The 12,269-nt window shown below is 43.4% G+C and overlaps 1 protein-coding gene across 1 annotated transcript; it reads right to left on the bottom strand.

Annotated features, from left to right (window-relative positions):
* Positions 1 to 4,454: 4,454 nt before the first annotated feature.
* epcam (epithelial cell adhesion molecule) lies at positions 4,455 to 11,959 on the bottom strand. The gene is made up of 9 exons (XM_038813697.1): positions 11,656 to 11,959; positions 10,311 to 10,424; positions 9,310 to 9,562; positions 9,098 to 9,163; positions 7,936 to 7,996; positions 6,849 to 6,950; positions 5,962 to 6,174; positions 5,046 to 5,096; positions 4,455 to 4,938 (listed from the first exon to the last, which is right to left on the bottom strand). Exons 1-9 carry the CDS (start codon positions 11,711 to 11,713, stop codon positions 4,894 to 4,896), a joined length of 963 nt encoding a protein of 320 aa, XP_038669625.1. The 5' UTR covers positions 11,714 to 11,959; the 3' UTR covers positions 4,455 to 4,893.
* Between the last annotated feature and the right edge of the window lie 310 nt (positions 11,960 to 12,269).

Genomic DNA, 12,269 nt, shown 5'->3' with positions numbered 1-12,269 from the left:
GTAGGAAACAGACTGATAGTCATCAGTGGGCTAAAAGAAGATTAGAACCTAAATAGGACTAGAATAAAGAACATTCTAGTTCACATGCCCCATGAAAAGAAAGGCCGATAGGGATTTCCGCAGCAATCTTTCATTGAGAGGAAGTGAGTGGAGTCAAAGGAGAACAATGTGAGAACAGGTTCAGCCAGACAGAAGAGGGTGGAATGGGAAGTGGTTAGGGTGTACTGGGAAGATCTCGCTTTTGCTCATGTTGAGTTTGTAGCCCGAGAAGGCTCCAAACTCGGCTCCAAACTCTTTCAGGAGCGCGATGATTCCGTCCATGCTGCTTTGTGGGTCCGAGATGTAGAGGAGCAGATCATCTGCATAGAGTGAGACTCTGTGCTCTCTGCCTCCCCTTCGGATCCCCCTCCAATTTTTTGCTGCCCTGAGCGCGATTGCTAGCGGTTCGATTGCTAGTGCGAACAGCAGCAGGGACAGTGGGCATCCTTGTCTGGTGCCCCTGTGCAGCTGGAAGTATTGGGAGTTGGTATTGTTGGTCCGTACACTCGCCATGGGAGCATTGTATAGGAGCTTTACCCAAGCAGTGAACCCTGCTCCAAGCCTGAACCGCTCCAGTACCTCTATGAGGTATTTCCATTCGACTCTGTCGAAGGCCTTTTCTGCGTCCAGGGAGACGATCACCTCTTGTGTTCTCTCCCCGGAGGGGATCATTATCACGTTCAGTAGGCGCCTGATGTTCGAGGTAAGCTGTCTACCTTTGACGAAGCCCGTCTGGTCCTCTGTGACCACCTCAGGCCAGTATTTTGGCGTCTGCGTTCAGCAGAGATATGGGTCTGTATGACCCACATTCCGTTGGGTCTTTGTTATTGGATGACAGAAGGCGGTCCCCCAAAAGAGACAGAATGTTGGTTGAGCAGTTCTTCTTATCCTCTGACCTTTCGCGCTTTTTTTGGCGGTCCTAGGTAGGGATCCAATGGATCAATAGGATTTCAATCACCCTAATCGACTCTGGCTAATTAGGGGTGGGTCCTAGTTGTTATTGTCCAAGGCATGTAGACTCCCAAATAAGGCAAATAGGCGCCCCTGAATCTGCTACTAATGATATGTTTCAATCTGAAGTTCATTGTCCTGGGAGACCTGTGAGTGGCCTCTAGCAGGTGCGAGTTTCTGTATAAGTCTGAGTTGTTGTTTGCAATATACACACGTTGTTACCTGTCTGTGTCCCAACCTGACCACAATTCCCATAATCCCTTGTGGGTGGCCATTTTAGATGGCTGCACTCTCTCCCCAATTTTGTTTTATCCTATTTAGGAATTAATTTATCTTTCAGCTGGGCAGCACGGTGGCGCAGCGGTTAGCACTGCTGCCTCATGACGCCAAGTACTCGGGCTCGATCCCAGCCCCAGGTCATTGTTCGTGTGGAGTTTGCATATTCTCCCCGTGTCTGTATGGGTCTCACCCCCACAACCAAAAGGACGTGCAGGGTAGGTGAATTGGCCACACTAAATTGCTCTTAATTGGGACAAGAAAGAATCGGGTAGTCTAAATTTATTTTTAAAAGTTATCTTTCAGCTCCTCGATCACATGATGTGTCACATCATGTTTGTTATTGGTCAATTTTCCTTTAAAAGTTCAAACCGCGGGCAGCACGGTGGTGCAGTGGTTAGCACTGCTGCCTCACGGCGCCGAGGTCTCAGGTTCGATCCCGGCTCTGGGTCGCTGTCCGTGTGGAGTTTGCACATTCTCCCCGTGTTTGCGTGGGTTTCACCCCAACCCAAACTGTGCAGGGTAGGTGGATTGGCCACGCTAAATTGCTCCTTAATTGGAAAAAATGATTGGGTACTCTAATTTATATTTTTAAAAGTTCAAACGGTTTCTCTGACAGATCTTGGACCATGCAAACTTTACCAATTAGGAACAGACTATTTAAAAATGCCCGACTTCAAAACTAATTAACATTATTTCCAACGGTAAATTCAAAACAATTTTAGCGTATATCAGCTGAATTCAGTCAGGAAAGAATGTTAATTTTAAGTCTTCATACACACATGTCAATAATTAACTTTTTAAACTGCAGAGAGAGTAGAAATGGAAACAAAGTGCATTGCTGGTCTTTGCTGTATAACACTCGTGTCTCAGCGCAGTTTCTATTTAAATCCTGACAATCTAACTCACCAGTAATAGGAATTGTCCAGTCATACAATTACAGCGTTAAAACTGATTATCTGCAACGGAGGGGTTAATTGTTCAGCAGAGATGTCATAGGCCAAATAATATCCTTATCACAGAAAAATACAGTGAAGAAGAGGCCCTGAATCTGCACTGACACATGAAAAACACCTGACCCGCCTACCTAATCCCATTTGCCAGCACTTGGCCTGTAGCCTTGAATCATATGTGCCAAGTGCTCATTTGGGTATCTTTTAAAAGGATGAGGCAACCTGCCTCTACTACCCTCCCAGACAGTGCATTCCAGACCATAACCTCGCTCTGGTTAATCTGGATAAATGACCACACGAGTATTTAGTATAATCACAGTTTATTATTGGACACTGGATTAGTTCTGTACTTAATAAATTACACGTTACTTCACATTAGACTATATCTAGCAGTTTAAACGACCTTTACTTAACTTCCAAGTGACCGGCACTGTGCAGGTTAGATAAGGACTTTATCTGGTTCCCCACGTGTGGCGGCTGGAGGTTGTCCGCTTCGTCTAGGCTGAGTGTTACCTTTCAGGTGGAGATCACGGGTCCTTGAACTTGGCTGGTCAATGTCCTGCAGTTGGATGACAGAAGGCGGTCCCCCAAGAGACAGAATGTTGGTTGCGATTTTTCCTCAAATCCCCCCTAAACCTCCTGCCCTCACCTTGAACTTGTGTCCCCTTGTGACAGACTCTTCAACTAAGGGGAACAGATACTCCCTATCCACACCATCAATCTTGTACATTTCGGGCAGCACGGTGGCGCAAGTGGTTAGCACGGTTGCCTCACAGCACCGAGATCCCAGGTTCTATCCCGGCTCTGGATCACTGTCCGTGTAGTTTGCACATTCTCCGTGTTTGTGTGGGTTCGCCCCCACAACCCAAAAGATGTACAGGCTGGGTGGATTGGCCACGCTAAATTGCCCCTTAATTCGAAAAAATGAATTTGGTACTCTAAATCTAAAAACAAATATTGTACACTTCAGTCAGGTCACACCTTGGTCTTCCCCACTCCAGCAGGGCAGCACGGTAGCATTGTGGATAGCACAATCGCTTCACAGCTCCAGGGTCCCAGGTTCGATTCCGGATTGGGTCACTGTCTGTGCGGAGTCTGCACATCCTCCCCGTGTGTGCGTGGGTTTCCTCCGGGTGCTCCGGTTTCCTCCCATAGTCCAAAGATGTGCAGGTTAGGTGGATTGGCTATGATAAATTGCCCTTAGCGTCCAAAATTGCCCTTAGTGTTGGGTGGGGTTACGAGGTTATGGGGATAGGGTGGAGGTGTTGACCTTGGGTAGGGTGCTCTTTCCAAGAGCCGGTGCAGAGTTGATGGGCTGAATGGCCTCCTTTTGCACTGTAAATTCTATGAAAAACAACCCAAGCCAACCTCTTTACAACTTAATGCTCCATCCTAGGTGACATCCTGGTGAATCTTCTCTGCACTCCTCCAGTGCAATAACATCCTTCCTATGCGGCAACCAGAATTGCACAGTACTCTACCTGTGGCCCTAAAGTTCCATACAAACACATGTCTCACATACCTTTTTCACCACTCTATTAACTTGCCCAGTAACCATTCTGATTCTGTGTTTTGCTACTTATTTGTTTGCTGGTGAAATCCTCTGAACGGAATAGTAACAGGGGTACACAGTGGCTGCAGTGTGTTTCACTGCAGTGTGTTTCTGGGGGGTGGGTATTGTAGGACAGTCGTCTAGTCTTTCCTGTTTAGGAATATATAATGCAATTGGTTTTTTTTTTTTAAATTGTGCACACAGAGTGGGTCTGGCAGCTTGATAAATAGGCTTGCAGGGCAACAGTTGTTAAGTGATGCTGAAAATGTCCAGGAGTTCCTCATGCATAGTATATTGGGAATGTGTACCCACTTACTGAATTTGAGTTTTAAAATAAGTTACACCAAGAGTGTAACTAGGAGTGAGTAAAGAGCAAAAAGGGGAACAAGGCAACTGCATCTTGAAGGTTTGGTCCGTCGGAGTCAGCCAAGAGAACGTAATCGATGCCAAAATCAAAGATGTACATGGAGGAGAGCAAGATAAAATTACCATTGCATAGCCCAACTTCAACTAGCCTGATGGGTTGTATAAATGGTTCAGAAACTAATTGAGGATTCATTGCTCATCATGTTTTAAGGGCTAAAATAGTCTTGGATGAAGCAGCTCAGCAAGTAGAGGTGACAAAGGGAGAAAAGGTGTAAAAGCTTTAATTACAAATCTAACAAATAAAACAGCTCCAGAAATATATTACAACAGTCTTTATTAAAAATGATTTTACACAGTAGTTTAAAACATCATATGCAAGTTCAGCTTTGCTAACGTATAAAAGCATAGTGACCTAAAACAATGCCAGTCCAAGAGACCGAAATTCCAGACCATGTGAGGAAGTACAAAATAAATCAGTTAACCCAATAAAAAAAAATATGGCCGGACTCGATCCGGTTTCTTCAGGGGGAAAAGTCCTGTAACTGTACCAGTTTATAGCTAAGATTTCTTCCAAATGCAGGTGGGACAGAGTGGAGGGCACCTAAATGAAGTTCAAAGGAATGGAAATGGAGCACTGCACACAAATCTTGCAGGTAACCCAAAACTAGGTGCTGTCCACTTGGCATTGCCTTCTTAATTCAAAAGATTTTCCCCACATTCAGGCCAAGATAGACTTGTAATTCGCTTCTTTTCCAATTAGGTAGTCAATTGCTGTTTCTGAACTTCATCCAATTCTCTTCCCTGGAATAGAAGAATGCAAACATTTAAAGTAAAAAAGATTTCCACTTTAAAAAAATCAGCTCGAGAAAAAAAAAAAGAATCAGCTCAAGAGACGGCAGAAAACATACCTCAGCCTTTTGATATATGTGGGCTTTTGCTGCCTTCCTTCTGCTAAGAACCTGGAAAAGGAACACAAAAAAGGTATTAAGATATGCAACTTTTGACATACCGAGCTATAAACAAAGGAAATTTGTGAAATGTATGCAAGCACTTTTATTTAGGAACAGGTGGGGCTGTCCAAAATCTGTCTGTTCTTATTCTCATGAGCTAGCATCTAGGAGAGCTACTTCCTTGGGTTCCCTGCCCAAAGGAAAGTAGGGGCTAGTTTAGCACAGGGCTAAAGAGCTGGCTTTTAAAGCAGGCCAGCAGCACAGTTCCATTCCCATACCAGCCTCCCTGAACAGGCACCGGAATGTGGTGACTAGGGGTTTTTCACAGTAACTTCATTTGAAGCCTACTTGTGACAATAAGCAATTTTTCATTTTCTTGACCCACGGACTCCACCACAGGCAGGTTCTAAATCCACCCCAGACATAGGCGGCAGGAGTGTTATTGAACCAACATTGTGATCCACTCCAGGTATCCCCATCCCCTGCCTGCAGAGGTCAGATCTCTTCTGTGCAACAGAGTCCCAAATCATGGTAGAGGCTCCAATTTACTTTAATTCATTTCAATTAAGGGGCAATTTAGCATGGCCAATCCACCTAACCTGCACATTGTTGTTGGGGGGGGGGGAAAAGAGGAGACCCACACAGTCACAGGGGAGAATGTGCAACTGGACAGTGACCCAGGGCCGAACCTGGGTCCTCGGTGCCATGAGGCAGCAGTACTAACCACTGCCGCTCCCATGTAATTTTAGCAACACTACCTGCCATTAGTGTATTGGAACGCTCAAGCAGAATTTGGTCCCAGACTAAAGGCAGTTTGAATTGGTACCTGGATACAAAATGTAAAAAATCTTGGAATTTTTTATTTTATACTTACAAATATAATGATTCCAGCAATAATGGCTAGGCACACCACCACAATGACTGCAATAATGCCACCAGTCAATCCCTTCATGGAGAATTCTGGATTTTTTGAATCAATGTAGTACACATAAGCTTCCTCAAAGGCAAGTTTACCCCCATCAAATGGGATACCATCATCCTGAATGGATCGATTGTATGTGTTGGAAAACAAGGTGTTGCCCTTTACCTGGTAGGGATGAAAGGGTTACAGTTAATGTTGTATTGCAGCTATCAGAGCCACCATGACAAGTTACCATCTAAGAATTAAAAATCACTGTGGGAGAGTTAAGTTCTTAAGCACAATAGTTACATTAGACAAGATTACAAATGTATTTATCATTCCAAAGCACTTGCCCCAGAGTGGCTGACAAGTCATTTCTCATTGATACCAGTACTTTACTCTTTTGGGGTATGTGGGAGTCAGTTGTTGCCCATCCCCAATTGTCCTTAAACTGAAAGGCTTGCTAGGTCACTGCAGAGGATACTTGAAACCAGGCAAGAATGGCAGATTTCTTTCTCAAAAAAAAGTTAGCAAAACAGATGTTTTTACAATGATTGTCACTTGCTGGATATATTCAAGAGGGGGCTGGATGTGGCCCTTGCAGCTAAAGGGATCAAGGGGTATGGAGAGAAAGTAGGAGTGGGATACTGAATTTGCATGATCTTAATTGAATGGTGGTAGGCTCAAAAAAAGTGCCAAATGGCCTACTCCTGCAACATCTTCACCACTATGCTATGACCACCTGCTATATTTGGCTATTAGTGGAAATTTGTATTCCAAATCCTAGAGCGATTTTCTTGATCCGTTTGAGCTACAGCCAATACCTACTCTGGCAAATATATTTGTTTGAATACACTTACATCCTTCTCCAGGTAATAGGCTGCTGTTGCAAGATCAATTTCTGCCTGCACAGTTTTGTTTTGTTTCAGATCCACCAGAATAAAACGATCGTCCTTAAGATACTAAAAATAAAGCAGAAAAGACAAGTTACGGTATGGTGGAATTCAAATTTTTAGTGCCTAATAAAAGACTCCAGAATTAATTAACTGGGAGAAATCCCTCAGTAATATAATCTTGACCATGAAGAATCTTGTCAAGGGCAACAAGGTGGCACAGTGGTTAGCATTGCTGCCTCACAGCACCAAGGTCCCAGGTTCAACCCCTGGCTATGGGTCACTACCCATTCTCCAAGTGTTTGCATGGATTTTGACCCCACAACCCAAAGATGTGCAGGGTAGGTAGATTGGCCATGGTAAATTGCCCCTCAAGGGAAGTATCAAATTGGGTCCTCTAAATTATAAAAACAAATTGTTAGCTGCCAATGAGCTAAAAGTCAAAATATTAATTAGGCACAATGGTTAGCACTGCTGCCTCACAGCACCAGGGCGACTGTAGAGTTTGCACATTTTCCTAGTGCCTGCATGGTTTCCTCCCAGTCCAAAGATGTGCAGGTTAGGTGGGGGAAGTGGGCCGAGGCGAGTGCTCTTTCAGAGGGTCGGTGCAAACTTGGGATGGGCTGAATGACTTCCTTCTGCAGTGTAGGGATTGTAAGATCAACAAGTGTGCTCTAAGTGCCTTTACATTTTTTAAATTACAAGTAATCTCATTTTTGCACTAGTCATTGGAAACCCATAACTAGAAATATAATAGCTGTCTAAGTAAACATGTGATGAGAGATTAAGGTTTTCCCATTGTCATTTGAAAAAAAAATCACTTGATTGTTTTGACCATTGTATTACTCTATAGCCATTACAAGTTTCAAAATTAAATGATAACAGTAATGCACCTCAGGTACAAATCAGACACTACAGCAAATAGCTCACTGCAGTAAACAGTAAAAACATTTATACAATCAAAAATATTTTTATTCATTCATAGAATGTGGGAGTCAGTGGCAGTCACTGGCAAGGCCAGCATTTGTTGTTGCCCATTCCTAATTGCCATTACCTCGATCTTGTCAATGTAGTTTGGATCCACCTTGTAGGCACTAAGAGTTTCTTGGATAGCTCTGTTGGAAGAGCAGCACAATGCATTCACATTAGCCAGACAATTCTCAGAATGGGACTGACACTGGTCTTTTAATATGCAAATTGATCATACAACATCAAGTTAAAGCTATTTCTCAGCTGGCAAATTTAGACTGCTTATCCAATCCAAAGAATGTTCCTTCAATTCCAGCTGCACTCCACTGGTGCAACAATTGCTTTTTGAGCATGTTATATTTGATGCTGCACCAGGTTAATTGAAATGCAAATCTTCCATGTCTAAAGAACTCCGACAGTTAATGATTTTTTTCCTCCCTAAATGCACTTGTAATGTAGCGAAACAGCAGCCACAACAGTGAGGTGCCTTAAACAACAGAAGGATCAAGGAAGTTTGCAAAGTCATTTAAGAATCAACAGATCTGCCATGGATCTGGAGTCACATGTAGGTCAGACCAGGCAAGGATGGCAGATTTCCTACCCAAAACAAAAAAGACATTAGTGAGCCAGATGGGTTGGAAATGAAAGTCTAATGCTTTTTAATTGATCTCAAATGTCAGGCTGGCGTGGCAGGATTCAAGCAACGGTCCCCAGAGAGTGTAACTTATTTGTTACATTGGTAAAGGGATAAATTAGAATATCAGGCAAACTGCAGTTCAAAAGCGATCACACACAACTCTGGAGGGAAACAGGGTTCATCTAAAAATCTGCACTTTAATCATAACATTTGCAGGAATCCATTTGGCCCACTCAGTCTACACCGGCCCTTGGAAAGAGCACCCGACTTCAGCCCATGCCTTCACCCCAACCCCCATCGCACCACCTAACCTTTTGGACACTAAAAGGGCAATTTAGCATGGCCAATCCTGGACATCTTTGGACTGTGGGAGGAAATTCACACAGACACTAAGTGCAAACTCCAGACAGGCCCGAAATGGAATCCAGGTTCCTGGAGCTGTGAGGCAGCAGTGCTAACCACTGTGCCACCCCCTTTCTCCAATTACAGGGAAACCAGGTTAATCTAAAAGACTGCACTTCTTCCAATACATCACCATAGGAGGAGTGTAGGCTGGAAGCAACAATCCGTGATTCATTGATAATAGGCACATTGAAAAAGTGATGCTTACTTTTGAAGTTTTTCTTCATCCATTTCTTTATCCATGGGTTTGTGTCTCAGTTGAATTTGAAACCAACTGCAACAAAAAGAATAAAGTTAATAACCAATACTATTTGGAGGATGATGAACATGCAGCGAGTGATTGCAGTAGCATTGAGCTTTCAGATCTCCTTCCATAGCATTACCGTGCAGAGAAAATGTTTAGGATTGCAGTGTACTTACAAAGTTTTCACCAGTTCAAGACACTCCTTGCTTCGATCTCCCTTGTCAGTCCTCCGGACACCTGCAGTGTTTACACACCAGCAGGTGTCAGTGCCATTACATTGCTTGGGACGGAAGTTGCCATCAGCCTCACAATCAGGATCATAGATGCCATCATTATCCAACATAGCATGCTCAGTGGGTTTTCGGCGGGTTCCAATACCATTTTTCAATCGAAACATTTCATTCTTCATCATCCAGCATTTCCTGGTCACTAGAGGGTTCCAAAGTAAAAATGTAGCTCAATACAAATCTTGTATATGCAATTTCTCCATCCAATGTGCTTCGACAATTATACAAGCGTGGTCTTGTGTATGCAAGTTCTACCAAGTGTGGATTCTCAAGATATGGAAAATTAGCAAAGTTGGTTGTCATCCACCTCCAAAATGGCTCAAGATGATTATGACCTTGAATTTACTCGGAAATGATACTGAAGCTGTGCACATTGAATGCAGAAATGAGAAATTTTGAGTTTCAGGAATGGAGAAGTCCCAAGGTCTGAGCAGCAATATGTTGGGTGAGAAAGTTGTAAAAAAAAACTAACCCACAAGTTACTTTCATGTTTGACTGCAGAGGGTCCAAAAGCATGACATTTTCCAAGCTATTCGATTCTCAGCTGGAGCCGTCTCTAGGTTATGAGTTGGCTACAATTGTCAATTTACCCCATGAAGCCATCACTATTGTTTTACATTCTGCACAAATGCCGAATACAATCACTGATGGCTAAATTACCATTAGGCAATTAAAAACTACATATTCAGTAATTTAATAGGTTGATGGTTGAAGAATCAGTCTCAAATAATTTAGAAAACTAAATTACACAATTGCTAGCAATGTGCAAAACAGAAAATGGGAGGTACCACATTCTTCATTATTGCACAACTTGCTTGAAACATATTCCTTTACTATGGTCCCAGATAGACTTAATAATCAATAGCAAATGAATTGAAAAACAAACTTACATGTACTGCAGTTCAATGGTTGCTTATCATCAGAATTTAGTTGCAATGTACAGCTACAAGCACCATCTTCATTAATACATTTGGCAAATTGGTTGGTTGCACACACAGGACAGTCTGAAAAAGTAATACATTGGAAGTTCAAGCCCAGTTACAGAAACTTACAACAAAAACTGGAACAGTTGACAAATTAGTTTTTAAAATTCTAATCCTTCCCCCCCCCCCCCAAATAAACAGGATTCAATACATCCAAATTGGAGAATTCATGACCACATATTAGCAATTGTTCAATTATAAACAGCTTCAAATTGTCCCAAGAACATCAGTAGTGCAGCCATGTAGACAAAGTTGTCCTCTATTACATTGAAACTAAAAGCAGAAAATACTAGTCTAGATTTCATACAAGTCCTGTAACAGGTCATAATCTACAACCTGCTAAAACAAGAATGCTAGGGTAATAGTGGTTAGTACTGCTGCCTACAACACTGAGCACAGCAATAAGTCTTCCTAGGATCACCCGAGGAAGGAGCAGTGCTCCAAAAGCTCATGTTTGAAACAAACCTGTTGGACTTTAACCTGGTGTTGCAAGACTTCTTGCTGTGCTCACCCCAGTCCAACACCAGCATCTCCACATCACAGCACTGAGGACCTGGATTCAATCCCAACCCCAATTCACTATCCATGTGGAGTTTGCACATTCTTCCCATGTCTGCATGGGTTTCACCCCCACAACCCAAAGATGTACAGGGTAGGTGGATTGGCTGTGCTAAATTGCCCCTTAATTTAAAAAAAATAATTGGGTACTCTAAATTAAGAAAACAAGAATGTCAACCACCATACTAATCTGTAATTTAAGCAGCAGTCAGAAGAGACCTACGGTTCGTAAACTATAGACAGGAATATAGGAGGAACGATCAGGTCAACATTCAAAATGTAATGAGAAAGCCACTTGGGTTTAATCAACGACTGCACTGGATCCACCCTTGAAACCAGAGGGAGATTGGAAGCGACCCCTATCGAAAGATGGAGGAAGACAGTCACACCCTTGCGGCCAGGGCTGGAACAGCAGCCTGCCCCACCTCGCCTCTCCAAACAACAGCGTCGAAGGAATAGCGCCCCCAGCCCAAAACTGGGAGAGGCGAGTTCGAAGCCAAATCAATTCTACCAACGCAATCCGTAAATTGAAAAAATGTTTTAAAACTTGGAACAGGAGTTGAAAAACGTATTTAAATGAATTCGCGGACTACGCTTGCTGTGGCGAAGGGGATTTAAAAACAAAACATATGTTTCGCTGGAGCCACACCTGGAAGACAAAGCGCCTCTTTCCTCCCCCTCTCCATTCACTTACCCTCTTCTTGAGCCAGGGCGATCGGCACCAACACGAGCAACCAGACCAGGGAACGCATATTTTCCCCTTCACAACAATAAACCCTTGTCTGCAGAGAGTCTCCTGACAAGAGCCCAAATCCTCGCTCCCCCTGCTTTCAAGAGTTGGGGCACAAGTTGACGTGACGAATTGATCCACTCGATTAGGTTAATTCTTCGCTGGCTGGCCGACTTTCAATTGCCCCCAAAATGGATGGAAATAAATAAAAGGTTGCCGAGCTCCTGCCCCACCGTGTGCCTCTGCTGTAGTCTCAGTGCCAGTTTCCGCCCTCCTTCCAGGTATTTATACCTTCAGCGAACTGACGTCAACTCATTACCTGCTGAAACTTGAGGCAGTCCTTTCCTGTGAGGTAACATCACTCATACCTTCTCCCCCACACCATATTTGTCTCTTCCTCTTCCAAGTAAGAAAGGGCGTGATCCCACCTCTCTCTTTCTTGGGATGGTTGAGAATAAAGTGTATATATATTCAAATAGTGCCTCTTCCTCACCCCACCCAATACAGAAACTAAACAAAGATGTGACAATGAATCATCACTGATGGGGTTTTTTTTTCAATCACCCCCCGCCTAGAGA

This window comes from Scyliorhinus canicula, chromosome 1 (genome assembly GCF_902713615.1).
Source record: "Scyliorhinus canicula chromosome 1, sScyCan1.1, whole genome shotgun sequence".
Taxonomy (NCBI): domain Eukaryota; kingdom Metazoa; phylum Chordata; class Chondrichthyes; order Carcharhiniformes; family Scyliorhinidae; genus Scyliorhinus; species Scyliorhinus canicula.
The sequence above is the reverse complement of the archived record's forward strand: the minus strand, read 5'-3'. Positions and strand labels throughout refer to the sequence as shown.

Bases quoted from the DNA above. Each gene is read 5' to 3' on its own strand.
- epcam (XM_038813697.1), bottom strand. From the start codon at position 11,713: ATGCGTTCCCTGGTCTGGTTGCTCGTGTTGGTGCCGATCGCCCTGGCT. The intron at 9,563-10,310 runs GTAAGTTTGTTT...GGAACCCTCTAG, and splicing joins ACCATTGAACTGCAGTACAT to TGACCAGGAAATGCTGGATG. The intron at 7,997-9,097 runs GTAAGCATCACT...CTCTTCCAACAG, and splicing joins GATGAAGAAAAACTTCAAAA to AGCTATCCAAGAAACTCTTA.